The sequence below is a fragment of the Miscanthus floridulus genome, chromosome 1 (genome assembly GCF_019320115.1).
Source record: "Miscanthus floridulus cultivar M001 chromosome 1, ASM1932011v1, whole genome shotgun sequence".
NCBI classification, from domain to species: domain Eukaryota; kingdom Viridiplantae; phylum Streptophyta; class Magnoliopsida; order Poales; family Poaceae; genus Miscanthus; species Miscanthus floridulus.
The window spans coordinates 165166294-165191571 of NC_089580.1; the positions used below are offsets into that span (position 1 = coordinate 165166294).

General features: G+C 48.4%; 3 protein-coding genes across 3 annotated transcripts; all 3 read right to left on the reverse strand.

The window, feature by feature from the left end:
* Positions 1–11781: 11781 nt before the first annotated feature.
* LOC136546632 (uncharacterized) lies at positions 11782–12272 on the reverse strand. The gene has a single exon (XM_066538599.1). The coding sequence runs from the start codon at positions 12270–12272 to the stop codon at positions 11790–11792; it is 483 nt and encodes a 160-aa protein (XP_066394696.1). The 3' UTR covers positions 11782–11789.
* Positions 12273–14655: 2383 nt separating this feature from the next.
* Positions 14656–17466, reverse strand: LOC136546493 (laccase-3-like). The gene is made up of 4 exons (XM_066538468.1): positions 17303–17466; positions 16810–17206; positions 16588–16716; positions 14656–16081 (listed from the first exon to the last, which is right to left on the reverse strand). The coding sequence occupies exons 1-4, from the start codon at positions 17408–17410 to the stop codon at positions 14922–14924; spliced, it is 1794 nt and encodes a 597-aa protein (XP_066394565.1). The 5' UTR covers positions 17411–17466; the 3' UTR covers positions 14656–14921.
* A 3429-nt stretch (positions 17467–20895) lies between these two features.
* Positions 20896–23594, reverse strand: LOC136546485 (probable leucine-rich repeat receptor-like protein kinase IMK3). Its single transcript, XM_066538457.1, has 2 exons — positions 21700–23594; positions 20896–21587 (listed from the first exon to the last, which is right to left on the reverse strand). Exons 1-2 carry the CDS (start codon positions 23495–23497, stop codon positions 20914–20916), a joined length of 2472 nt encoding a protein of 823 aa, XP_066394554.1. The 5' UTR covers positions 23498–23594; the 3' UTR covers positions 20896–20913.
* Between the last annotated feature and the right edge of the window lie 1684 nt (positions 23595–25278).

The following is a 25278-nucleotide window of genomic DNA, read 5'->3' on the forward strand; positions in this document are numbered from 1 at the left end:
ACTTAAGGACCTTTCAATCAACATGACTCTAGATCAATCCAATATTTATCACTTTTCTGACAGATTTTGTACTCTTCAAAGAAAAATGCATATCTTTCAAAGTACAAATCCAAATACCATGAAATTTGGTGGAGATGTGCATCACTAAGTTATCTAGAAGATGGAAAAATTTGAACTTCATTTGATCTCATATGGATTGCCAGGAATCAGATATTCCACCACTGCTACATGTTGAAAGCTGCTGCACTATAACTGACAAGATCCACTCTAAAACTAAAGCATATCTTATCCAAATCTCATGAAATTTGTATAGCATTTTATACCATAAGTCTAGAGCATATACACCAATTTTTATGCCAATCCAATAAGTTTTGATCACTCAAACATGGCTAAGATCATAGCTAGCTTAGATTTTCAATGTAGGACATATTTCAATCACTTGAGCTATACTTCATCAAATGTGAATCAAACTTAAAACCAACTTGTTTGAATACTTTCACAAGACATAAATCCATTCAATCCACTCACTAAAAGTTATATTATGAACTTATCCAACACAAATCAATCCACACTTGATTACTAAGCTATTTATCTATTCAAACTTCTCATAGCAAGCAACATTGCATATTTATCCAATTCAATCAACTCATATGTACCCAAATGAAATGATCAACAAGAGATATATCTGGTTAGCTCATATATATTTGCAAGATTCAACTCAAATCCTTGCAAGCCATCAAATATATATATATATATATATATATATATATATATATATATATATATATATATATATATATATATATATATCCAATAAAGCATCCATAACTTGAATATGACACGTGTATGTTGTACCACTTTTGGACTTCACTAATTATTGGCTTGGCACTAGGATAGGATTGCATTAAGCTTCAATACTTGACTCAAGATATGATGATCATCGTGAAATCAATTAAATCAAGTCTTTAATGCCATGGCACCTACAATCAATCATCCACTTTTTGATGGTATCAAAACTAGTTTGGGTCCTCTCAAGTTAGGTACGACATACTTAGGCAAAGTCCTAGTATGAATAGCAGAATGTTTTGCAATTACAACCATAGAGGTACCATTATCATCCTTTCTAAGAATAGAATCATCATCAATTGAAATAGGCTTAGGAGTGTTACCTAGGGGACATGAATGTGCCATGTGTCCCCTTCCCCAGCATGAGTAGCACTTTCTCTTTGATTGAGCATTCTCTTCCTCGCTCATATGGTACTTCCCATTGCCTTGCCTCTCATGGATTGCTTGAGCCTTCTTCTCAAGCTTGATAGGACACTTAGAGGTAAAGTGTCCCGTATTTCCACAATTGAAGCACTTTATGTGAGCATATATCTTCTTCTCATCACGTGTCTTGCTCATCATCATGGCATCTTGAGTTTACATTGGATGCCTTGCTTTTCCACCTCTTCTTGTTTTCTTCTTCTTCATCATCAAGTCACCACCATCTTCATAATAGATCTTGACCTGTTCTTGAGGTGTCTTCTCTTGCTCAACTTATGACTTTGGTTGAGGCTCTTCTAGTTGCTTCACCAATTGCTTGGTTGGGCACATTGAGGTAAGATGACCCCAAGTGCGACACTTGAAGCACTTCACATGCTTGAGTCTCTCTTCTTCTTTTATCTTCTTGAGCTTCTCAATGTTAGGGCAACCATTTGCAAAATGTCCCACTTCATGACATCGGTAGCACATGAAGTGAGAGAGCTTTCTTTGTTGTAGCTTCTTCATCTTTCTTTCTCTCTTTCTTTCGCCCTTTGTCATCTTCTTCTTGAAGTCAAGGCCACACTTGTCACCATAGTTTCTTTGAGTCTTCAACATATTCTCAAAGGTGACTTTTGAGTAGTAGCACCTCTCTAACTTATTGCTCAAATTCTTCACTTCATTTTTGAGCTCATTGTTCTCCTTTAAAAGGTGAGTCTCACAAGACATAGAAGTAGAACAAGCATCTATATGTAAATAATATGGCATTTCTAATAAATCATCACAAGAGATGGATACATGCTTCTTGCTTACATCACAAGGGTTAGCAACATTTTGCAATTTATCATTTGATCCATGTGATGAGCTCTCATTATTTTTAAGTTTCTTTGTAAACACATTAATGAGAGAAGCATGTTATTCTAATAATTCTTCATGAGATGCAAGTAGTGTCTCATGATTCAATTTTAGCTTACAATGTGAAAATTTAAGAACATCAAGTAATTTCTTATGTTCTTCACAAGAGTTCTTTAGAAATGAGTTTTCATTTTCCAATTTCAATGTTTTAGCTTTCTCATTTTCTAAAGACATGGTTATGCTAGCAAGTCTACTAACAAGCTCATCATATGAATCAACATGATCAATGACATTATCATTTGATACCTTGGTGTCACCTTGTGACATGAAACAATGTGGTGTAGTGAATGGGCTTGTAGTAGCATCGCAATCATGGCTCGAGCATGAACCATCATTGCCATCAAGTGTGCTTGGGTTAGGATCATCATGTGCATCACTTGAGGCATCATCATCATTGGAGACACTCCCATATATTAAGTTGAGGTACAACTAAATATCATGGGCGGTCTTCATGTACATGATCTCCCCAAATATGTTATCTTTCATGGATTGATAGAAAATGTTAGTAGCTTGGCAATCGAGATATAGGCATTTCTTTTATGCTTTAGTTGCATTCTTTTCATCCAACGTATGAGAAAAGCCCATATCTATGATCCACCACATTTGGGGGGAAATGAACTTAAAATTGCATGTCATCCAATTTTTCCACCATGTAAAGTGTGTGCCATCAAAAGTGTATGGACACTCAACATCTAGCCCATAAGCCGCCATCCTCTCGGGTCGGTGAAGACCATAAATGAGAGACCTAGCTCCAATACCACATGTAGGATCTAGATGGCGGACTAGAGGGGGGTGAATAGTCCTTTCTTAAACTTAATCGCGCCGACTAACTAAAATAAATGTGAAATTAAAACTATAGGTCTAGCCAAGACTACAACCCTCTATCTAAGTTCACAAGCATCTTATAAAGATCCTAATTAGACAACAAAGGTGTCGGGCTAGCTAGAGCTCACCTGACCAATTTTAGAAATAAGGTCACACAAACATATGCCACTTGTACTTCAAGCAACGAGGGAGCTCCTACACATGCTAGTATGCAAAAGCACAAAGCCACCTAAGCTCACTAGCAATGCTCAATAACAAGGCTACAAAGCCAAATTAGAGAGCGCAAATTACTTAGCTACACAAACTAAGCAATGTGACTAACAAGGTTACTCAAACCGAATTAGTCACGCAAGGGAGCTACTTCTATGCTACACAAGCAAGAAGGTAACTAGCAAGCTACACAAGCTAACTAATTATAAGAGCAACTACACAAGCACAATGTATATGAAAGTAATTACAAGCTTGTGTAAAGGGATTGCAAACCAGCAGGAAGAACAATATTAACACGGTAATTTTCTTCTGAGGTTCACGTGCTCGCCACCATGCTATGTCCCTATTGTATCGATCGCTCACTTGGTGGTTCGACGGCTAATTGACATCACCCACCAAACCCACATGTCAGGCACCATAAGAACCTACCTTGAAAGTGAGGGTAACTCAATGACACGCTCAACTAGAGTTGCTCTTCACGGCTCCCGCAGGGCGAGCACAATGCCCCTCACAAAGCTCTTCTCCGGAGCACCGCACAAGCTTCTTATGGGCTTCAACAGAGACCACCACCAAGCTATCTAGGAGATGGCAACCTCCAAGAGTAACAAGCACCACTGGCTTGCAACTCGATTACCTAGTGCCACTCGATGCAACCTCATGATGCAATAGCACTAGAATCGCTCACTCACACAATTGGATGATCACTATCAAGCATGTGTGAGATGGATGGCTCATAAGCACTCTCAAGCATGGACACAAAGTCCCCCCAAGGTTCTCAGTAATAGCCATGGCCAAGACCACCTTCTTTTATAGCCCCACGGGCTAAAATAACCGTTACCCCTTTATTGGGCGTTTTTTGGGTTGACCAGATGCGTCGGTCGTATCAATCGGATGCACCCTGCTAGCGTCTGGTCAACAGATGGTTGCCATGTCATTCCTGGCTTCAAATACTGAGTGCCTGATCCCAATGATCAAGTGATGACCAGACGCAGCATAGTACCAAGACTGAACACACCTCTATTGAGTCTGATCGTTTCTAGAGAGGTTCCATTCATGACCAGACGCGTCAGTTTGATCACGACTAGACGTAGGAGGGGCAGCGTCTAGTTGAGTCCAGAGAGCTCCTAGAGCTCCTCAACTATGATTGGATGTGTCTGGTTGGTCATGATCAAATGCAGCATCAGCGTCTGGTCCTTCTCCCCTTCTCTGTGTCGCCATGTTAGTGGGACCAGATGCACCCACCATGCGTTCGGTCTTGAAGTGATCTAGCGTCCAGTCAAAGACCGATGCCTACACCTTCATTGCTGCCACTGACCAGGAGTGCCAGTCTAGTTGAGGCCAGCGTCCAGTCACTCAACAGTGACCTCCTTTTGCCTCCGTTTCTTCACCGAGTAGATCCACATCAACTCTAACTTCTTCTCCTTTGTAAATGCGCCAACACCACCAAGTGTACACCACCATATGTATGTGTGTTAATATTTTCATAATCATTTTTCAAAGGATTAGCCACTCAACTTGTCACGCCACTCAATCATAGCGACGATGTAAAGTTAGATCACTCGAGTGGCACTAGATGACCGATATGCAAACAAGTTTGCCCCTCTAAATAGTATGGCCATCTATCCTAAACTTAGACATCAACTTCTCTACACACCTATGACCAGTGAAATGAAATGCCCTAGGTTATACCTTTGCCTTGCGTATTCCATTCTGTCTCCTCCAACGTCGATGCAACAGATGCACCAACACGATCAACAATGATATGATCGACTTCATATCATTACATGATCATATTGGTTCATCGATCTTAACTTCACTTGCTTTTCACCGTTGCCTTCATCCATCGGTGCCAAGTCTTGCTCAAACTTCACCGCCACGTGGTCCATCGCTCCAAAGCCTCTAACTTGCCCTTCATGCTTGCAACCGGTTCATCAAGCCAAGTCATGTCTTGATCTTCTCCACCTTGATCACATGACTCAATATCATGTCTCATGTGCAATGAGTTCCTTCATCATCACATGTGTGAGCTTTGCAACATCTTCGAGCCATTTCCACCTTCATGGCATATGTTGCTCACACACATATACCTGTAGAGTAATCACATGTGTATCTCACATAAACACAATTAGTCCACCTAGGTTGTCACTCAATTATCAAAACCACACAAGTACCTTTTAGTGTCCTCACCGCAGAGCAAACAACGATGAATCAGAGTGCGTGGGAGCAAAGCCGAGGCCGATGACAAATGTGGCGAAGCGATCGAACCAAGCATGCGGTGCCTGCTTTAAGCCATAGAGAGACTTATCGAGCAAGCAGACAATGTCAGGACACGAAGGATCAGCAAAGCTAGTAGGTTGCTGACAGTGGGCATGTTCGTGCAGATGCCCATGGAGGAAAGCATTAGACACATCGAGTTGACGCGCCGGCCAATTGTGAGAAGCAGCAACGGTGAGGATAGTGCGGATAGTTGTAGGCTTGACCACCGATGTAAAGGTTTTGCCAAAATCAACACCAGCACACTGTGTGAAACCCCGAATGACCTAGCATGCTTTGTATCGATCAAGAGATCCATCAGGTTTAAGTTTATGGGTGAACACCCACTTGCCTGAGATGATATGAGCACCGGCGGGGCAATCAAGAAGTTGCCAGGTGTGGGTAGCCTGGAGAGTGTTGAATCCCTATTCCATGGCCGCATGCCAGTTGGGATCATGGAGAGCAGAATCAGGGATGGCAATGGTGAGATCGCGCCAGCAACATCGGTCACGATGGCTAGAGCATAGCGAGGATTAGGTTTGAACATACTAGCCTATGAACGGGTGAGCATAGGATGGGTAGACTGCGCTGGTGGTGTAGGCTACATTGGTGGTGCTAGCAATGGAGCACAAGACGACGTAGAGGCTGGACTGATAGACACGGTGTTCCTAAGACAGGGAGTCGAAGGACCCAAGGCTGATGGATCAGAGGAGGTTCGGAGCTTGCCCTGATGAGGATGAGCTAGAGGTGGTCGAATTAGGCGCTAGTTGGTTTGGGATCGGCTACTGAAAGACCATGACTTCTGTTGTCGGGTGATGACCAGTAGCCAGGGACAAAGAAGAAGAAGCAGCAGACTGAGCATTGTGAAAAGGGAATTTACGCTCATCAAATGTGACATGTCAAGAGGTGATAACTCATCTAGTAGCAAGATCAAAGCATCTATATCCACGATGATCCAATGGATACCCAAGAAGGACACAAGTTGAGGACTGAGTGGTGAGCTTATTAGGGGGTTGTTGCTATTTGATTTTGAAAACAGAGGCAACCAAACACTCGAAGATGATGATATTCAGGTGGAGCACCAAGCAACAGCTGAAAGGGTGTGAGGCGACCACTGGTCTAGCATGGCCTGCGATTAATGAGGTATGTGGCGGTGGATAGGGCCTCAACCCAGAAGGAAGATGGCATGCCAGCCTGAATAAGCAGACTACGAACATAGTCATTAAGCGTCCGAATGATTTGCTCAGCCTTGCCATTCTGAGATGATGTATAAGGATAAGAAAGGCGTAGGGCGATGCCGTGAGAAGTAAAATAGGCACGAAAGGCATTATTATCAAATTCCTTTCCATTATCAGTTTGGAATGAAATCAATGGAAGTTGGAATTGAGTGCTAACATAAGCATGGAATGAGAGCAAACAAGCATATACATCAGATTTGCATTGTAAAGGAAAGGTCCAAACATAATGAATAAGGTCATCAATTAAAACAAGGTAATATTTGTATCTAGAATAGCTAGGTACATGAGATGTCCATACATCGGCGTGGATAATTTGGAATGGAACATAGCTAATAGAAGTGGAAGATGAAAATGGAAGCTGAACATGTTTACCAAATTGACAAGCCTGACAAGAATGTGACAAAGACTTAGAACAATTAAATTAAAGTCGAGCTGAGGTAGAGTCTGACGAAGAGTGTTTCGCCTTGGATGTCCCAACTGTGAGTTGAAAGGTCCTAATGGCTAGAGAGGGGGTGAATAGCCTATTAAAATTTCTACAACAACACTTAGCAAACCGGTTAGACAATTATGAGGCGAAGCAAGTGTTGTGCTAGCCTACTAAAAATGCAAGCCACCTACCACAATTCTAGTTTCTATAGTTTCTAACCACATAATGACTATGTCACTATACTAGGTTAGTGTGTTCTCAAAGGCTAACTAAAGAGCCACACTAACCAAACTAACAAGCTCTCACAACTAGCTACACTAAAGAGCTTGATAACTAGTTTGCGGTAATGTAAAGAGAATGAGCAAGATGGTTATACCGCCGAGTCGAGGAGTAAACCAATCAATCACAAGAATGAATACCAATGAAGACCAATCACCTTGTAATCAAATGATGACACAATGATTTTTTACCGAGGTTCACTTGCTTGCCGGCAAGCTAATCCTTGTTGTGGTGATTCACTCACTTGGAGGTTCACGCGCTAATTGGCATCACACGCCAAACCCTCAATAGGGTGCCGCACAACCAACACAAGATGAGGATCACATAAGCCACGAGCAATCCACTAGAGTACCTTTTGGCTCTCCATCGAGGAAACGTCAAGAATCCCTCACAATCACCACGATCGGAGCCGGAGACAATCACCAACCTCCGCTCAATGATCCTCGCTGCTCTAAGCCGTCTAGGTGGCGGCAACCACCAAGAGTAACAAGCGAATCCCATAGTGAAACACGAACACCAAGTGCCTCTAGATGCAAACACTTAAGCAATGCACTTGGATTCACTCCCAATCTCACAAAGCTATTGAATCAATGATGGAGATGAGTGGGAGGGCTTTGGCTAAGCTCACAAGGTTGCTATGTCAATGCAAATGGCCAAGAGGGTGAGCTAGAGCTGGCCATGGGGCTTAAATAGAAGCCCCCACAAAATAGAGTCATTGTACCCCTTCACTAGGCACTGCTTAGGGTGACCAGACGCTCCGGTCATATCGACCGGACGTAGGACCCCAGCGTCTGGTCACTCGATGCACGCCATGTGTCCCCTGCTTCAAATGTTGATCGCCCGATCTAAGCGGTCATCAGTACATTTAAGTGGTGACCGGACGCGCTACTTTGAAGTGACCGGACGTAGGACCTCAGCGTCCGGTCGTTTCCAGTAAGCATCCAGAAGCAAAAAATCATGACCGGATGCGTCTGGTCATGCCCGACCAGACACACCCAGCGTCCAGTCACTCACGTCATCATGCGTCATACTGACCGGACTTAGGCCCTGAGTGTCTGGTCATTTTTCACGCTAGCGTCCGATCATGAGACCGAAATCGCACACTCATTGCTACCACTGATCGGACGCACCGGTCCTACCGAGACCAGCGTTCGGTCACTTATAGTGACCTCCATCTTTTCTGTATAGGGCACTGGTGGCACTGTCGGACTATCCGCACTCTATGGGCGGACACTACGCCGGTGAAGTTCCTAACCCTTGCTCAAATATGCCAACCACCAAGTATATCACCTTGTGCACATGTGTTAGCATATTTTCACAAACATTTTCAAGGATGTTAGCACTCCACTAGATCCTAAATGCATATGCAATGAGTTAAAGCATCTAGTGGCACTTTGATAACTGCATTTCGATATGAGTTTCACCCCTCTTAATAGTACGGCTATCGATCCTAAATGTAATCACACTCACTAAGTGTCTCGATCACCAAAACAAAATGGCTCCTACCATTTATACCTTTGCCTGGAGCCTTTTGTTTTTCTCTTTCTTTTTTTTCAAGTCTAAGCACTTGATCATCACCACGTCATCATCATCATCATGTCATGATCTTCATTTGCTTCACCACTTGGAATATGCTACCTATCTCATAATCACTTTGATAAACTAGGTTAGCACTTAGGGTTTCATCAATTCACCAAAACTAAACTAGAGCTTTCACAAGTGCTAGATATTAACTGAAGGAGCTATAGCAACGAGCGCCGATGGCGAGGAAGAAGCCAAAGGGTACAATTCGACAGCACTGTTACATCGGAGGAGCACCACTTGGGTCGGGTGTCCTTGATGGAAAAACCAAAATGATCAAATTCAACAGTCACATTATTGTCACATGTGAGGGATCGAACAGAAACAAGGTTCTTGACTAGAGATGGAGAAATAAGAATGTTCTTGAGAAGAAGAGGAGAGTGGTGAGTAGCAATGGCGGTGGAGGCACGGTGAGTGACCGGCAAGAGATCGTCGTTGCCGATAGTGATGGGAGCCGAATGAGGAAAAGGGTGAGAGGAGGGGAAGTTACCAGGATTGGACGCCATGTGCGACATCGCGTCATTGTCCAGGAACCACTCAGTGGGCTAGGGGCCGCCGGGTGGAACGCCGGATGTAGCGAGCGCGGTGAGAAGTGCCTGGTGGTTCCAAATGTCGCCAGGTGAAGACGGTGGCTGGAACGTGGCAAGCAGGGGAGGAGCAGGTGCCCCAACCAAATACGCCTGTTGGGGTGGAGTACCAGGACGGGAACAAGCACGCCGGCATCCAGGCTGTGGAAGGGCACGGCGTGGGCGAGTTGGAACCACTTGGGTGCTAGAAACTGCCACGACCATGGCCACACCCACGTCCCTTCTTGTTGTCGTGGCACGGGGCGCACCGTGGCTTGCCACTGGAGGACACACAGGAGGCTGGGCGATCGCGGAGCTGGAACCGCCCTCGACCGGAACCGCCAGAGGAGCAGATGAACGACCACCGGTGGCGACTAGAGCCTGATGTGCAGCATCCTTTGCCTGTTCCTTGTCATAGTGTTCCTCAAGGAGCAGATAGGAACACGCCGAAAGGAACATATGGGGGGCTGCTTCGCCATGATCGCCGGGATGGCGTGGCGATACTTCGAGCTCAAGCTGTGCTGCATATTGAGGACTTGGCTTGTCTCACCCACAGGCTGGCCAACATCACGGAGGGCGTCGGCAAGGTGTTTCAGGCGGCCGGTGTACTGAGTAATGTCCATGTCCTCTTGGACAAGATTGCAAAACTTAGCTTCAAGGTACACGACGCGATGGAGTTCATTGTCATGGAACTAGGAATGGATGCTGGTCCAGATGAGGTGCGTGGTGGGCTGCGGAACGTGCATGATGGCAAGCACGTCCTTGGAAACATAGTTGTAGAGCCAGCTCAAGATGCACTGGTCACGGAGGCGCCAGTCCGTGTCACGGCGTTGCGCGGGAGTGGGTGGGGAGGAGAGGTGGGATTCAAGACCAAATTTCCCAATGAATGCATCAAAGAAACAACGCCATTCATCGTAGTTCGTCTCAACAAGATCAAGAACAACAGGAACCTAGGATTTGATGTTTACTGTTTGGAGGACGGCCGTGGATGGAGGAGCTACAGGAGGGACGTCGTCCTCGACGGAGGACGCATCGGAGGAATTGGCGTCGAGACTAGACAGGTGAAGGCCAAAGAGGGGGTTGTCTTCCATGTCCTCCATGGCCGCAGATCGATCGACGGCGGAGCCGTGGAGCTCGGGAGCAGCGGGTGGCGGAAGGATTAACCTGCGCTGACTGAGACTATCTCCAACAACCGTGACCTAAAATACAAGACCCATTCATCCTTTGGGTAGCGCTACAGGCAAATAGTTCAATACTTTTTTTTTGTCTTCTCTAATAACAAGATCCAAAAGACAACCATTTCTATAAATTGGTCTCCAGGAGAGAGAATACTCAGATTTAGGTTATGCCTCTCCTATCACCTAAAATGGATCTTTTATATAGGTACTCTGTTAGAGGCTATATGTATTACGTTGGAAACTAATTTTAGGTTTAGATTCCGTAATAGATCTCCTGTTGGAGACAGCCCGATACCATGAAGAGAGATTGAGCGAACAAGTTCTCGTGTTGCTCTCTGGAGTATACATATACAGGTTACAGAGAACCGGCGCTGGGCGCGCACGGGAGGAGCGTGGGCGACGTCGTGGCCACCTCACGGTCAAAGCTAGTGCTACTATAACCGGTATAACACAACACTTCAACAAATCTCTCATATTATGTATAAGATCATCATCAAAACTAAACGTGATCTGCAACTTTATTTTTCTTTCTGGGTTTCGGATGAATATAGTAGTCCAGTTTTGGCACAACAGGGGGGGGGGGGGGGGGGGGGGGGGGGGGGGGGGGGGTTTGGGGGGGGGACCTATAGAGATTGACCGGTTACTGGACAGTTCCAGTAATCATGATGTGAGGAAATGCAGTAGCTGAACAATTCATGACTGATGATTGAGAAGAAACACAAAACATGGATGCCTGTACTGAAGATTTCAAGTTCAAAACACACATTCCATTTCAATAAGCGTACATCAAGAGTATCCCATCTTGATAACTGTTTGGCTGTTTCTCCTTCACTGCCTATTCGGTAACTCTCACCGGCTTCAAAACTTGAACCGGGAGCGGTGAGAGCGAAAAATCTAGCAGGAGGAGCAAATCAGAGAAGCAAAAGGGGGCTGCCTCTCAGCTAAAACTCAAGGATCAGACGTACATGGTGCACACCATGCACAACCACCATGACTATTACGTCCATAACTATTTACACAGGACAGAGAGGAGGAAACAGCTACGTGAGCTGAAAGCATGAAGAGATGAGAGATCTCACGAGTCATTAGCAGTTTCTTCCAGGATGCTGTGAAGGTGTGGCCGCCACACCGTGGAACGGCTGCTCCGGCGGCGCTTGAGGCTGGCCTTGCCCTCCGACAGCACCTCCGCCAGGTACCTGTCACCATTGTCCTTGGCCTCCTTAGCAACAGCAGCGCTCGGCGGCGCGATCTTCTGCGACCGTGCCTTTTTCTGCTGCGGCGGCCTCCTCTTCTTCTCCGGCACCGACGAGGCCGGCACCAGGAAATAGAAGTACCCTCGCTTCAGCTCCGAGTCCGGGGCGACGATCAGGATCCGCCGCGCGCCGCCCTGGGAGCACGGCCTGCTCAGGACGTGGTTAGGGTGCGCCACGATGACCTCGCCGGCGGTGACCGGGCGGGTGTACTCCTCGATGTGGCCGCTGAGGTGGACGATCCGGATCACGTCGAAGGAGCCGCAGGGGAGCACGCAGGCCAGGCAGCACCGCAGGCTGTTGCCCATCCCCTGAAGTTGCTAGGCTCTCTCAGCAGTTGGTTTGCTTGCTTGCTTTGTTCTGAGAAGTGAGAGCTCTTTGCCTGCCTGCCTGCCCCTTGGCTGTTTGGCATGGCTGGGTGGCACTGGTTTTTATATACAGTGCAGGCTATGAAGCTAAGCTGGACATGTTAAACAACTTGGGATATACTATTGTGCAAAAAATGGACAAAGTAAAGCGTGCACAGTACAAGTGCCTATTTTATACACATTAGTAACTTAACTTCTAATCCCACCATCATTACAGTATGTTGGGTATCTGTGGGAAACTACTACTACAGTTCACCAAAGCATATGTATACTACTAGTGAGAGTGTAAAGAACTCAGTTCAAGCAGAGGATTACGGGGTACGTAAGGGATGCATGCAAATGTACATCCATTGGTCCGTACAAAAACTCAAAGAGTCGGACTGTGTGCAACCCACATTGAGATCTCACAATCCGTATGAAAAGATGAGCTGCCCTTGGGTAACCCAGCCTTATATCGTCCCAATACTTCTTGGTTTTGAGATGTGTTCTCTTTTGGTTACTTTGACGTGAACACTACTCCCTCAAGGCGTTCATTGAATTTGCTACGCCCATGGTGATAAAACAATCCGTGTTTTCGATCGTGGTACGCACAAGTGGCCGAAGATCAGGGGGTCAAACTGTGTTGACCCTACAAATGTTGCACCTTCCGATAGATCCATTGGTGAATGATCAAGTTCCTCAGCATTTTAATTTGTTTCATGCTATGGTAGTGGTATTATTATTTTTTCTCATAAGCTGTCTCGTACATGTTAGTAATTACTGGCTGAGCATCTAACAAGGATAATACTACACTTAATACACCATGCCAATGCCAATTGGATTGTTTCTTGACGAATTACACGGTACATACACATACAAAGGCATATGCATTTTTTTTTTGATTATACAATACAAATATAGACACTCACAAACACATAGACATACTCATCGGCACCGAAAAAGTGAGCCAGATTATTACCATGGGCGCATAATACAGATGCAGACACCCAAAAACACGTACGCATATACTTACACCCTCCGAAAAAGTGAGCTGGCAAATCTCAAGATTGTTACCACGAGGCACACTTTTTTTTAAATTACATGGTACATACTCACCCTCTATGCACGTACGCACGCACTCACTCAACGGGCACATCACCTATCACTGAAATAAGAGAGCGACTAAAAAATCCAGAGGAATGTGAACACTCATTCCAATGGAGGACTTAAAACCAGATTGATAGGTCACACCACAACGAACCTGACTAGATACACTCACTTCGCATGTAAATTGCCATTTAACCAGCCCAATTGTCATGTTCCCCTTGTTCCACCAAAGATGATGCTAACGGAAACATATATTCTCGAAACATGTCATTACCAAAAGCTTGCGACTAAAGTGTCAAGATTAACCCTGGATGACCATGTGTATTCCATGGGCTTCATCTCTTTTTTAAACGAACCCCATATGTGGGCTTCATCTAGGAACCACTATGAAGCTGATGAGATAGGATTGTGACTCCCACCTCCAAATGGCGGCTCAACAGAAGCTAACACTACATCACAAAAGCAACTGAGTAACTGACACCATGCTATTAAGACACATAAACAATTAGTAGAAAGAACACACGCGGTACCCCCAAATTAATTTGACCCCACCAGCATGCAAGCATGCACCTCTGAATCCATGCATCTCGATGATTCGGGATGGAATCACGGCCGTCGGATCTACATGGGACGGTAGACAAGTGCGGGTCCCGGACACATGGTGGTGACAACCCTCCACACTTTAGGGCTGGCTTTCCTCTGCCTGTATGGGACAAAGCAATGCGAGCTCCATAATTGTGATTATAATACCAAATGAGCTACTGATAGTGTTAATCTCTGTGAAAGTTGCGTGTACTTTGACACTGTTGGCCTACTAGCATTTCGCCACTAAGCAATGATGTACTTTGTGTTGCAATAAGGACGTGAGAAATGTGATGCATGTACCACCTTTTGCTGAATGCGTCAAGCTTTATGGATCACTTAAAAAACAACAACGGTTCGTCTTGTATGATTTTTTACATAAATTAATCAGATTGTATTGTCCAATGATTTAAAGTGTTGATCGCTGTTTGCCGGTTTAGATGTTATTGATTGAAGCCTCTAAAGCGAGCTTGATGTTGAGAGTTGTACGGAGACACAATTAGTTTTTTTAGTGGCGAAGATACAATTAGTAAATTTTTTTTAGGAAAATACAATTAGTAGTTGGGTTTGTTCAACTGGAACACTTAGGCCCATTTTTCACGTATGAAACTAGCAAACGCTCAAATAGGCCTCACTCAAGTAGTTGGAAGCCCACTCACTCTAATTTCAAAGGCCAAGATTACATGGTAGTGCCGAAAAAGCCCCTTACGGAAACAAACCCAATGAACCTGATCTGTATTCAGTAATATACTTCCCTTTTGCTAAAAAAAGTAATATACTTCCCCCTTTTTTGAAAATTCAAATCAAAATCCAGAATGCAAATGCCCAATTACCAATGCAAATACACAGCACGCGTCCGATGCACACAGCCTCCCTGTACCGCCACGTGGTCACGCACGCCAGCAAGAAACTGAAAAATCTCTACAGCACGCAGATGGGCAAGTCGAGCGGCGGCGCGATGGTGGCCTCGAGCTCGGACTCGCCGTCCTCCACCAGCAGCGCCATGGCGAGCCCGCCCGTGAGGTGGGCGTCGATGTGGCAGTGCACGAGCCACACCCCGGGGTTGTCGGCCACGAAGCGCACGACGGCCCAGCCGCCGACGGGCACGCCAATGGTGTTGCGGCTGGGCGGGTCCACCAGGTTGAACTTGGCCTCGTCGCGCCGCGGGTCGTAGTTGCCGAACCCCGTGGCCAGCACGAAGAAGTGGTACCCGTGGATGTGCATGGGGTGCTCCTCGGCGGCGAAGATGCCCGTGTCCTGGAACACGATCTGCACCACCGCGCCGTACTTGACGCGGTACAGCTTGGTGCCCTTCACCGGCTGCCACAGCGCGCGCGGGACGTTCTGCGAGGTGAAGTTGAAGAAAACCGGCGGGAACGCCGGGAAGTCGTCGGTGAACACGCCGGGGATGTGGTGGTAGTGCGCCTGCAGCAGGGACACGGTGTTGGGGAGCTGGAACGACACGTTGTTCATGCTCGCGCCGAACCGGGTGTTGTTGGGGCCCTGGCAGAACGGGCCGGGGCGGCAGTTGAAGAGCCCAAACCCCACGGTGGTGAACACCTCCTGTGTCACCGGGCCGGGCACCTTCACCGCCACTGGGCTCCGGAGGCTGTTGGAGAAGGCGGTCGCCGTGTTCGTGTCGTTGAACGCCGGCAGGAACGGGAGCATCGGCTGCGGCCCTGCGCGGCCGAGGTGGCCCGAGGACCTAGTGGACCGGCCTACTGGGCCGCTGAAGGCACCGGCACCGGCACCGGAGGTGGTGGGGCAGCCGGGGGCGTTCTTGTACTGGAAGATGGCGGTGGCGGTGGTGTTGTCGAAGGGGACGCCCTGGGCCGAAGCGTAGGCGCGCGAGGCGAGGTAGTATCGTCCCGGGGCTGCGTGCGCCGTGACGAGGACGTCGGTGGTCTGGCCGGGGCCGAGGAGAACGACGTCGGTCTCGAAGGGCTTGGTGTAAATGGCGTCCGCGGCGACCACGGTCATCCTGTGGCCGGCGAGACTGACGAAGAGCTCGGTGTTCATGGCCGCGTTGATGATGCGCAGCAGGATCGTCTCGCCGGCGACCACCGGGATGATGCTCGTCTCTGCATTGGGTGACACATGAACGCGTAGGCATAGCACACGAAGAATTAGTTTGTGAGTTGGGCTGGTGGAGAAAACATGCATCATCCGCTGGTCAAAGTGGGTGACATCATGCGCATGCTTGACATTGGCTAGAATGTTTCTTCTTAACATCTGAAGATTGTCTCTTCGTATCGTCAGTTTGTATGACAGAATATAAAAACAAAGCAACAAACCACCAGGGGAGCAACTTAGCTGCAGAAGACAAGTGCCTGCAGTGTTTATTTACCATGCCGTACGGTTTGGACTTTGGAGAGAGACCTATGCCTGAGAGAGGCATGGATGAGTCTTTTCCAAACCGACAGTTGCTTTGGTCGGTCTAACCAAATTTAGAAATTGTGCAACATTTTGTAGTGTTTTCTGAATCACCATTGTTCTCTGTTTAAATGATGTGTGTGTGCAGCGTCTCCTTGTGGTTGTGGTTAACAACATGAGCAACTGAATCAACGAAATTAACAACGGCGATCACCTTGGCTGGAGCACGGGAGCAAGTCTCCCGGCTGGCCGTTGATGAGGAGGGCGTCGGAGACGTTGGGCGGCGCACCGGTGATCATGGACTGGCGGAGCACGGCGATGGGGTTCCTCCTCCACCACTCGGCTGCACAAGCATATGCGTTCAGGTCAGTGAGGCGGCGGCATTGGTGGTGGCAGCCGGCGATATAATTACCGACGGGCTGTACTTGTGCTGTACCTAGGATGACGGGGACCTCCATTTGTGGCTTGGGGAAAGGGTAGGGGAGGCCCCTCCTGGGGTGGATCACGAGCGCGCCGTGCACGGTGGCGCGGAGCCAGGAGCTGTGCGCGTGCCACCACAGCGTGCCCTCCTGGCCCTGGGTGGTGAACCGGTACGTGTAGCTGCCGCCGGGGCTGATCGGGCACTGCGTCACGAACTCCGGCCCGTCCGCCCACCCGTTCCGCAGCTGGCGGAGGCCGTGCCAGTGGAGGGTCACGTTGTACTGCGCCAGGTTCACGGCCTTGATCGCCAGCGTGTCGCCGCTGTACACCTCGATCGTCGGCCCCGGGAACTGCCCGTTCACCGTGACGATCTTCTGGCTCTTGCACAGCCTCTTCACTAGCGTCTCCTGGACCTGCAGCAAGCCAGCAGCAACACCAAACCGTTTACCATTTTGAACAGATTAATTGTTGTTATTGAACCACAAAACACAAAGCGCAGCAACACTTACGATGAACTCGTAGAAGCGCTCCTCGGCGAGGGCGCCTGGGAGAAGGAAGCAGCAGAGCAAAAGAAGAGCAGAGGTGCAGCAGAGCTTCACGAGACCTGACCTCGCCATCGCAGCCACCGCTCCGGTTGACCGGCAATGGCTGGCTGGCTTGTTGCTCTGGTGGTTTGCTGCCGTGGTGACCAAGTGCGATACCGGCGAGCGTATATATAGAGGCAGGCAGCAACGATGGGCCGAGACCCGAGAGGGAGGGTAGTGCAGTTGTTTGGGGTTTGGAAGATTAGGTTTTGATCCTTGCGACTGCGACGCGAGGCCTTTTGGCCTCTAGGGTGTCGCATTGCTGAATCAATGGTGAATGCTGACGCGGGAGTTGTTGCACCCACTGGTCTAGCGAATGCATTGCAATCCAGAGGGATTCGTTTCACCGTGCCCAGTCGTTCCACCTTTCTGATCATTAGCTGCTGCTGCTGAGTTTGTTGATACTATACTGTGATGCATGGATGGACGGTAGCTTACCATGGAAGAATTGCATTAACTCTGGTCAATCAAGATGTTGGAGGGAGAAAAAGGTGCAACTCAGTAGTTAGTACTAGTTCTTTTCTGCAGGTAAAAAAAAAAAGTAGGGCTTAGCTTTGTCAGGGTGCTACATCTGTTCAGTTGCCTACCTACCATTGAGAAATGTCATTTGTTGGTGTGGACTGAATTTCCTTCGATAACATTATTCTTGGAAAGAAAATAGCCCCAGCGAAAGCACTAATGAAACAATAATACATCTCGCAAAAAAAGAAAGAAGAAGAAGAAACAAAAAAAAGAGAGGAAAGAACAGCGCGTTTATCACGAAGAAGATTGAGACTGATACTCTGAATGAGACTGCAAAACAGAAATCAAGAAAGTTTGCAACTGCAGACACCGGTTTTGTTGGAAAAATGCAACGCCCCCACACTATAGAAATTTCTCAAGTACATGACTTTCACTGTAGCCTGTAGGAGTTGGTAGGTTCTTTGGCAAAGTGAAGTCAATTGGCCCTTTTCCCCCACTCCAACTGAACAATTCCTCTGCTTTCAGCGATTGGGTGGCCAGGAGGCGACGCAGGAGACATATGATTAGTTAGGGTCATTGAGCTATCAATTTCTAGCCTGTAGCAAATAGCTAATCGTTGCCGATTTCATCGCCGTACCACTGAAAGGAACATGCGTCGGCGTTCAGCAGATGAAGTCCATCTGCAGGTTCTTCACTATGAAGGATTCAAATGTTCACTTTGGTTGCTCACAATAAACAAACTATAAATTGACTGATTAATTTCGTCTAGGCTTGTGGGATTTTGGCCATGTCAAATTTTTTTGCAGTACCCCTGAATCGAGCTCCAATTGGAATGACACAGTCCGGTTTGTGGATATAGTACAAGGCGATAAGCACCCTTGTGTCCATATGTTTGCACTTTGCAATGCAATTTCCTGGACAATGAGAGGAAGGGCCAGCTACAGGATCTCTTTTTCGGCCTGCACCTTGCTAAGCTACTAAAGGCGGCAGATCATAACGAGAGTACTATCTCAAAATAGTTGACACTTCAGCTATGAATATGGACAGTTTGTCCCGAAACTATTTCGGACAGAGGGAGTAGGTGCAACCTTGGGAAGCAAGAATTTCACATGAAACATTTAGGATGCACCAGGAGTTGGAACAAATTCCCATCTTCCTAGCGAGATTGTGTACACTATGCACTACAACTTGAGATAGGCTGTTCCTTTGCAGAATGCTACTACTTGTAATGGCAAGTATTGATCGTGCTGACCATTAGTTGTAAGCAGTTATAGGTCTAAAACCAAATGTGCAGCCGTGCAGGTAAGAGTTTAATACCTGGTCCATTGGCAAGCTGACATTGCCGGTCCCAGTATGTTTGGGGTGTATTTCACGTTATCGAGTAACTACAAAAAGGGTTAACTCATCCTTGCTATTTACGTGCAGGTTGGACGCAAACAGCCAAGTCCAAGAGGTCGACGAAAGGGTCTGCAGCAGCACAATCACTGACTGGGTCACTAGATAGTAGCAGGCCCACAGCCCTGGTAAGAAATTAGTGTTGGCTGCAAAACCGCAAAAAAATCTACCTTCTTCCACATCCTTAAAGTTTGCAGGCTGTGTTGTGCCTTGTGCGCTCAGTTTGGCCCTGGTAACATCAGGGTTCCTCTGTAATGTCATGATCGGTGATTCAGTACGTTGTGCAGGTGATATGAGCATTCGTACGTTGCGCACTCAGATTCGCGTGGCATGAGAAAGAGAAACCCTTCCTAATCTGACAAGTTACATAGGTGAAACTACCAGCTGCTCACGTAAGCTCTTGCGTGATCACAGAAAATAAAAAACTCAAGTTTGTCATTATGTGTTTGGTTGCTAACTACACCTTGCCACACTTCACCTTAAGTTAGGGGGTGTTTGGTTCCAGCTACTAAACGGTTTAGTCACTTTTAGTAACTCCAGAGTTACTAGAGATGACTAAAGCCCTTTTAGTCATAGCGTTTGGTTAAAAAGTTACTAAAGTGACTAAAAGCTACTAAATTTAGTAGCTACTAGACGAACCAAACAGGCCCTTAGTAAATATTTGGTTAGCAACTAAATTTATACAAGATTTTTTTACTCTACTTGTCGTGGAGTAAAAATGAACAGCAAAAATCCATTAGACATGACAAAGTGTGGCTCTAAATTTTCTAGTCACACTTTTTGTGTCTTGCCACATTTGCTTAAGGTTAATTGTGGCAAATTATGTCAGGAAACCAAACAGCCCCGAAATTAGACATTTCTCTCAAAAGGAAATTTTTTGAAAGCACCAAAGGTTCTATTGAAACTGCCGTCTTCCACGTCATTAAAGTTTGCAGGTTGTGTTGTGGACTCAATTTTGCCCTGGTAACATCAGGGTTCCTCTGTAATGTCGTCATGATCTGTGATTTGAGTACCGTTCGTGATTTTGCATGTTAGGTAGCAGGTGATATGAGCAATCGTACGTTGTGCGCTCAGATTTGCGTGGCATGAGAAACCCTTCCTAATCTGACAAGTTACACTGGACAAACTACCAGCTACTCTTGCGTGATCACAGAAAATAAAAACTCAAGGTTGTCATTATGTGTTTGGTTGCTAGCCACACCTTCCCACAGTTCACCTTAAGTCGGTAAGTATTTGGTTCGCAACTAAATTTAAACAAGATGTTTTTGGACTTTGTGTCGGAGAGTAAAAAAGTATAGCAATCTTAGGCATGACAAAGTGTGGCTCCAAATTTTCTAGCCACACTTTTTATGTTGCCACATTTGATTGAGGTTAATTGTGGCAAATTATGGCTGCCCCGAAATTGGACATTTCTCTCAAAGGAAAAAATTTTAAAGCACTAAAGGTTCAATTGAAATTTAATCAGCAGCCAGCACTCCCAAATCATCTTCTGATAACATGGAGTGCTTCTGGCTGGTACAAACGAATTCAGGAATTAAAGAATGACATCACAACCAAAATTCTCCTACTCCCTACACCTGTACTGTACAGACTGGAAAAAAAACGGATAGACTCTGAACTCTACTTATTAAGAACCTGAAGTAAAAGAGAACTGTAAATTTCAGTCTGCAAGAGGCCGACTACTCTGTAATTGTAGATTTCGTTTCGTCCGTGACACTGGTGGCGGTCGCGGTAGTATGGCTCGGCTCACCGGTGAAGGACGAGGCGGCAGAGACAGCAATTGAGGGCTTGATCTGCTCAAGCTGCCGCATCACTTGCTGTGCCTCGGGCCTCGCTGGAGGCGAAGGATCGACGCAATGCAGTGCCAGTTTCAGCGTCTTCACCAGCTCCTCGCCGGTCTCTGAGCCCGCGGCCGCGTCCTTCATGAGCTCCAGGTCGAACACCTCGTTGGTCCACTCCTCCTCGACGACCGAGGCCACCCACTGCGGCAGGTCGAGGCCGTTGGTCGTGTCCCCGGGCGACTTGCCAGTCAGGAGCTCGAGCATGACCACCCCGAGGCTGTAGATGTCGGTCTTGGTGTTGGCCTTTTTCAGCTTGGAGAGCTCCGGCGCGCGGTAGCCGAGCGCGCCCGCGGCGGCGATCACGCTGGAGTTGGCTGCCGCGCTCGTGAGGCGCGACAGGCCGCAGTCGGCGATCTTGGCGTCGTTGCCCTCGTCCAGGAGGATGTTGTTGCTGGTGATGTTGCCGTGCACCATGTTGGCGTCGGTGTGTAGGTGGTGCAATCCCCGCGCCAGGCCCATCGCGATGTTCATCCTCGTCGGCCAGTCCACCGGGCTGCTGTCCGGTGCACGAGCTGCGATAATACACATGGCGAAGTTTTGTTAAGCACAAAAGAGAAGCAAAGAGATAGCTAAAGAGAATCCGAGCATTTGAAAATGGAAATTGCACTGTGCAAGTGAGCTTACCATGGAGGAAAGAGGCAAGGTTGCCTTTGGGCATGTAGTCGAACACCAAAAGCTTCTCGCCCTTGGGTCCCAAGTAATAGGCCCTGAGGGCGAGGAGGTCGGGGTGCCGGAGCTTGCCGAGTGCGTTCACCTCCAGCTCGAACTCCTTCTGGCTCTTGGCGATCTTCTCCCGGAGCCGCTTCACCGCGACGTAGCTGCCGTCCTCCATGGTTGCCTTGTACACCGTCCCGTACGTGCTCTTCCCCAGGATCTCTGCGGTCGCGCACAGCAGGTCGTCCGCCGTGAACGAGAGCGGCCCGTCGAAGTGTACCAACTTGCCGCCGCCGTCCCCACCGGTGTCAGTGCCTGAGCCTGCCTTCCCGACAGTCTTCGTGGTCGTCTCCTTGGCGCCCTTCTTGGGGGGCGAGCTTTCCTTCTTGTCTTTCCTCCAGAAGATGAAGACGCAGCAGAACAGGAGAAAGAAGAGCAGGAGGATGCCTGCCACTGCAATGATGAGCTCCCTTTTGTTGAGCTTCCGGGTTCGCCGCTCCGACAAAGGCACTGGAGGAGACGGCGCCGTCAGTGGGGATGAAGCGGAAGTGCAAATGGCAGAGCCATTGAACCCACAGAGCTGAAGGTTTCCAAGGAACGAGCTAGAATTGAACTTGTTGGATAGAGCTGCAGGCACAGGCCCCGAGAGAATGTTGTAGGACACATTGAAAGAACTGAGATTGACAAGGCCGCTCAAGGAGGCAGGAATTTCTCCGGTGAGGTTGTTCTCGGACACGTCGAACAGTGACAGTGCCGAAAGGTTCCCGATGGTCGCTGGGATTTCGCCATCGAGGACATTCCTCCTCAGGGACAGCTTGGTCAGATTCTTAAGTCCGTCAAAGCATGCCGGGATGTGTCCTCCGATGTCATTGCCATCGAGATTGAGCTCTACTGACAAAGTGAGGCTGCAGAGTGACTCAGGGAGGCTACCACCTAAAAGATTGTCAGAGAGATCAAGCTTTCCGAGCTTTGTGGCGTTGCCAATCCCATCCGGGATGCTTCCACTAATCAAATTGCTAGCGAGAGAAAGATCGTGGAGCAATCTGAGATTGCCAATGGTGGGCGGAATCACGCCGCTGAGATTATTGTTGTTGAGCTGAAGGGATTCGAGGAACGGGAGGGAAGTGAGGCTGGTCGGCACGACACCGGATAGGTTGTTGTACGCGAGGTTGATCCTATACAGCCGAGTGGCATTGGCCAGAGCGGAAGGGATACTCCCCGAGAGGAAGTTGCCGCTGAGGTCGAGCGTCTGAAGGAGCGCGCAGCCGCCGAGTGCCGGGGGCACGGCGCCGGCGAAGCGGTTGTTGTGGAGGTAGACGCCGCGAAGCTCGCGGAGGAAGCCGAGCGCGGCGGGCACCTGGCCCCCGATGATGTTGTCGTGGAAGCTGAGCCTCCGGAGCGCGGTGAGCTGGCTGACCTTGTCGGAGAGCGCGCCGGCAAGGCCCTTGAAGGGGAGCTGGATGGCCACGACCTTGCCCTGCGCGCACTTGATCCCAGCCCAGCCGCCGGAGCAGGCGTCGAGGCCCGTGCCGTTCCAGCCGGCCAGGAACCCGCGCGGGTCCACCAGCGCCTGGCGGATGGCCTGCAGCCCCTGCAGGTCCGCCTGCGCGATCACCACGCCTTCCGATCGCTGCCCGCGCGCCGGCACCGCCGCCGCCGCCAGCAGCAAGAGCAGCACGAGCAAGCCCCCACCCCTACATTGCTGTTGCTTCCTTCTCGATCCAGCACCGCAATGGACGCCGGCGCGGCAGCAGCTCCGCACACCCATGCTGGCTAGTGCAAGTAGCTAGTAGCTCTAGCTAGAATCTAGTGTACCTAGCCCAATGCAGCCGCTCCTACCTAGGAGGAGCTCGAACTTTTGAGCGAGTTCTTTCTTGGTTTCTGGTTCTGCTAGCGGGGAAAGCGATGGTACCGCGCTCTATATAAGCGTCGCAGGTACTAGTCCATTGGCAGAAGAACGGAAAAAGGAGGGAATAATTTAGCTGCTAACCTGATTCAACTCAGATGCGCTAACTAACGGCTAGCTCAGTCCCTTCTGCAGAGGGAGACGATTTGGAGTTTTAAAACCAGCTCGTCCTATACGTTACGGACGCGGGCGCTGACATCTTGGGTCCCGCGCGGAAGAGCAGGAAAGAATCCGATCTTTATCCCATTCAGCGCAGCAGCAGCAGGAGCTCCCCGGGGTATCTGTACCCTGTCCTGTGCCGTGGTGTCCCCACCGGCCCCCAACGGCTAGCTCCCCGGCGGTGGAGCCCGCCGGACAGCGAACGCCGCGCGGGGATCGAAAGGCGAGCACGTGCACCCGTACATGGAAAGCAGTGTGGGAGTTAATGGCCGCAGTAATTAACAAGAGCTGGAGCGAGAGATTTGGGGGGAGGCCGAGAGGGACAGGACAGGGAGCGATCCGGCAAAATGAGACTGCCCCCGTGCCCCGCTCGGGCTCGGCTCGACCTGCCGGCCGCACCCGCACGCAGCCGCTGGGCGTGGATCCCCACGGCCGCCGCCCGCCGGGACCCGGCCCGTCAGCGACCAGGCGCAGGGAGAAAACGTCGTTTCGCAACGGGAGGACCGATGGATTTTGCTCAGGATTTGTTTCCCAGACACTGATGGTCGCCGAGCCATGATGTACTGGAGGAATGTGCACAGGGCGCGCATCGCGCGATGGCGCGTGCGCCCACCAGCCCATGCTTCCATTGATCCATTCAGGGGCGTTTAGATCTAGTCGGTAAGGTTTAGAGGTGCCACATTATATGTAATGGGTGTCGCATGGAATATTCGGATACTAATAAAAAAATAAATTACAGATATCGTCGGTAAAACACGAGACTAATTTATTAAGTCGAATTAATCCATCGTTAGCGCATGTGTGTACTGTATCACTTTGTTGTCAAATCATTGACTAATTAGGCTTAAAAGATTCGTCTCGCAAAGTAGTCGCAATCTCTGTAATTAGTTATTTTTTAGTTTATATTTAATACTCTATGCATGTGTCTAAACATTCAATGTGATAGGTCGTAAAGTTTTGACGAAGAAACTAAACAATGGCTTACGTTTTTGACCTGCCTGCCATCTAGGCTGCATCGTCAACGGCCAATATAGCAAGTCGGTTTTGATACCCACGCACCAACGAACGGATGGGTTCAAAAGAGGGACGAATAGGGCAATCGAAAGCGGCGACTCAGCGGCTCTACCTCGTCTCCCGACAATGTGGTGGAGCGGGAAAGAAGGGGAAGGCCACAAGTCACATCAACCGATGCCACCGGGATCGGGTGACGGAACTCCGTAGTCGACCTCAGATTTCGGGTTGCAATTGAGTCAGTCAGTCCACATTTGCCTTCTGAAGAAATGGCCACCACCGTGCAGGGCAGGACATGGCAGCGGTACCAAAACTTCAGAGCGGGGGGTTTGTTGATTCAGGCAGGGCATGACGAGGTCTAGTTCTCTCGCAAAAATGATTCATCAAGATTCAAGAGGGAGATATTGGTGATACCAACGTGGCCCCTATTTTCAGAGGTCTGGCTTCTTATCAGCCGGCTTATCAGTTAGAAT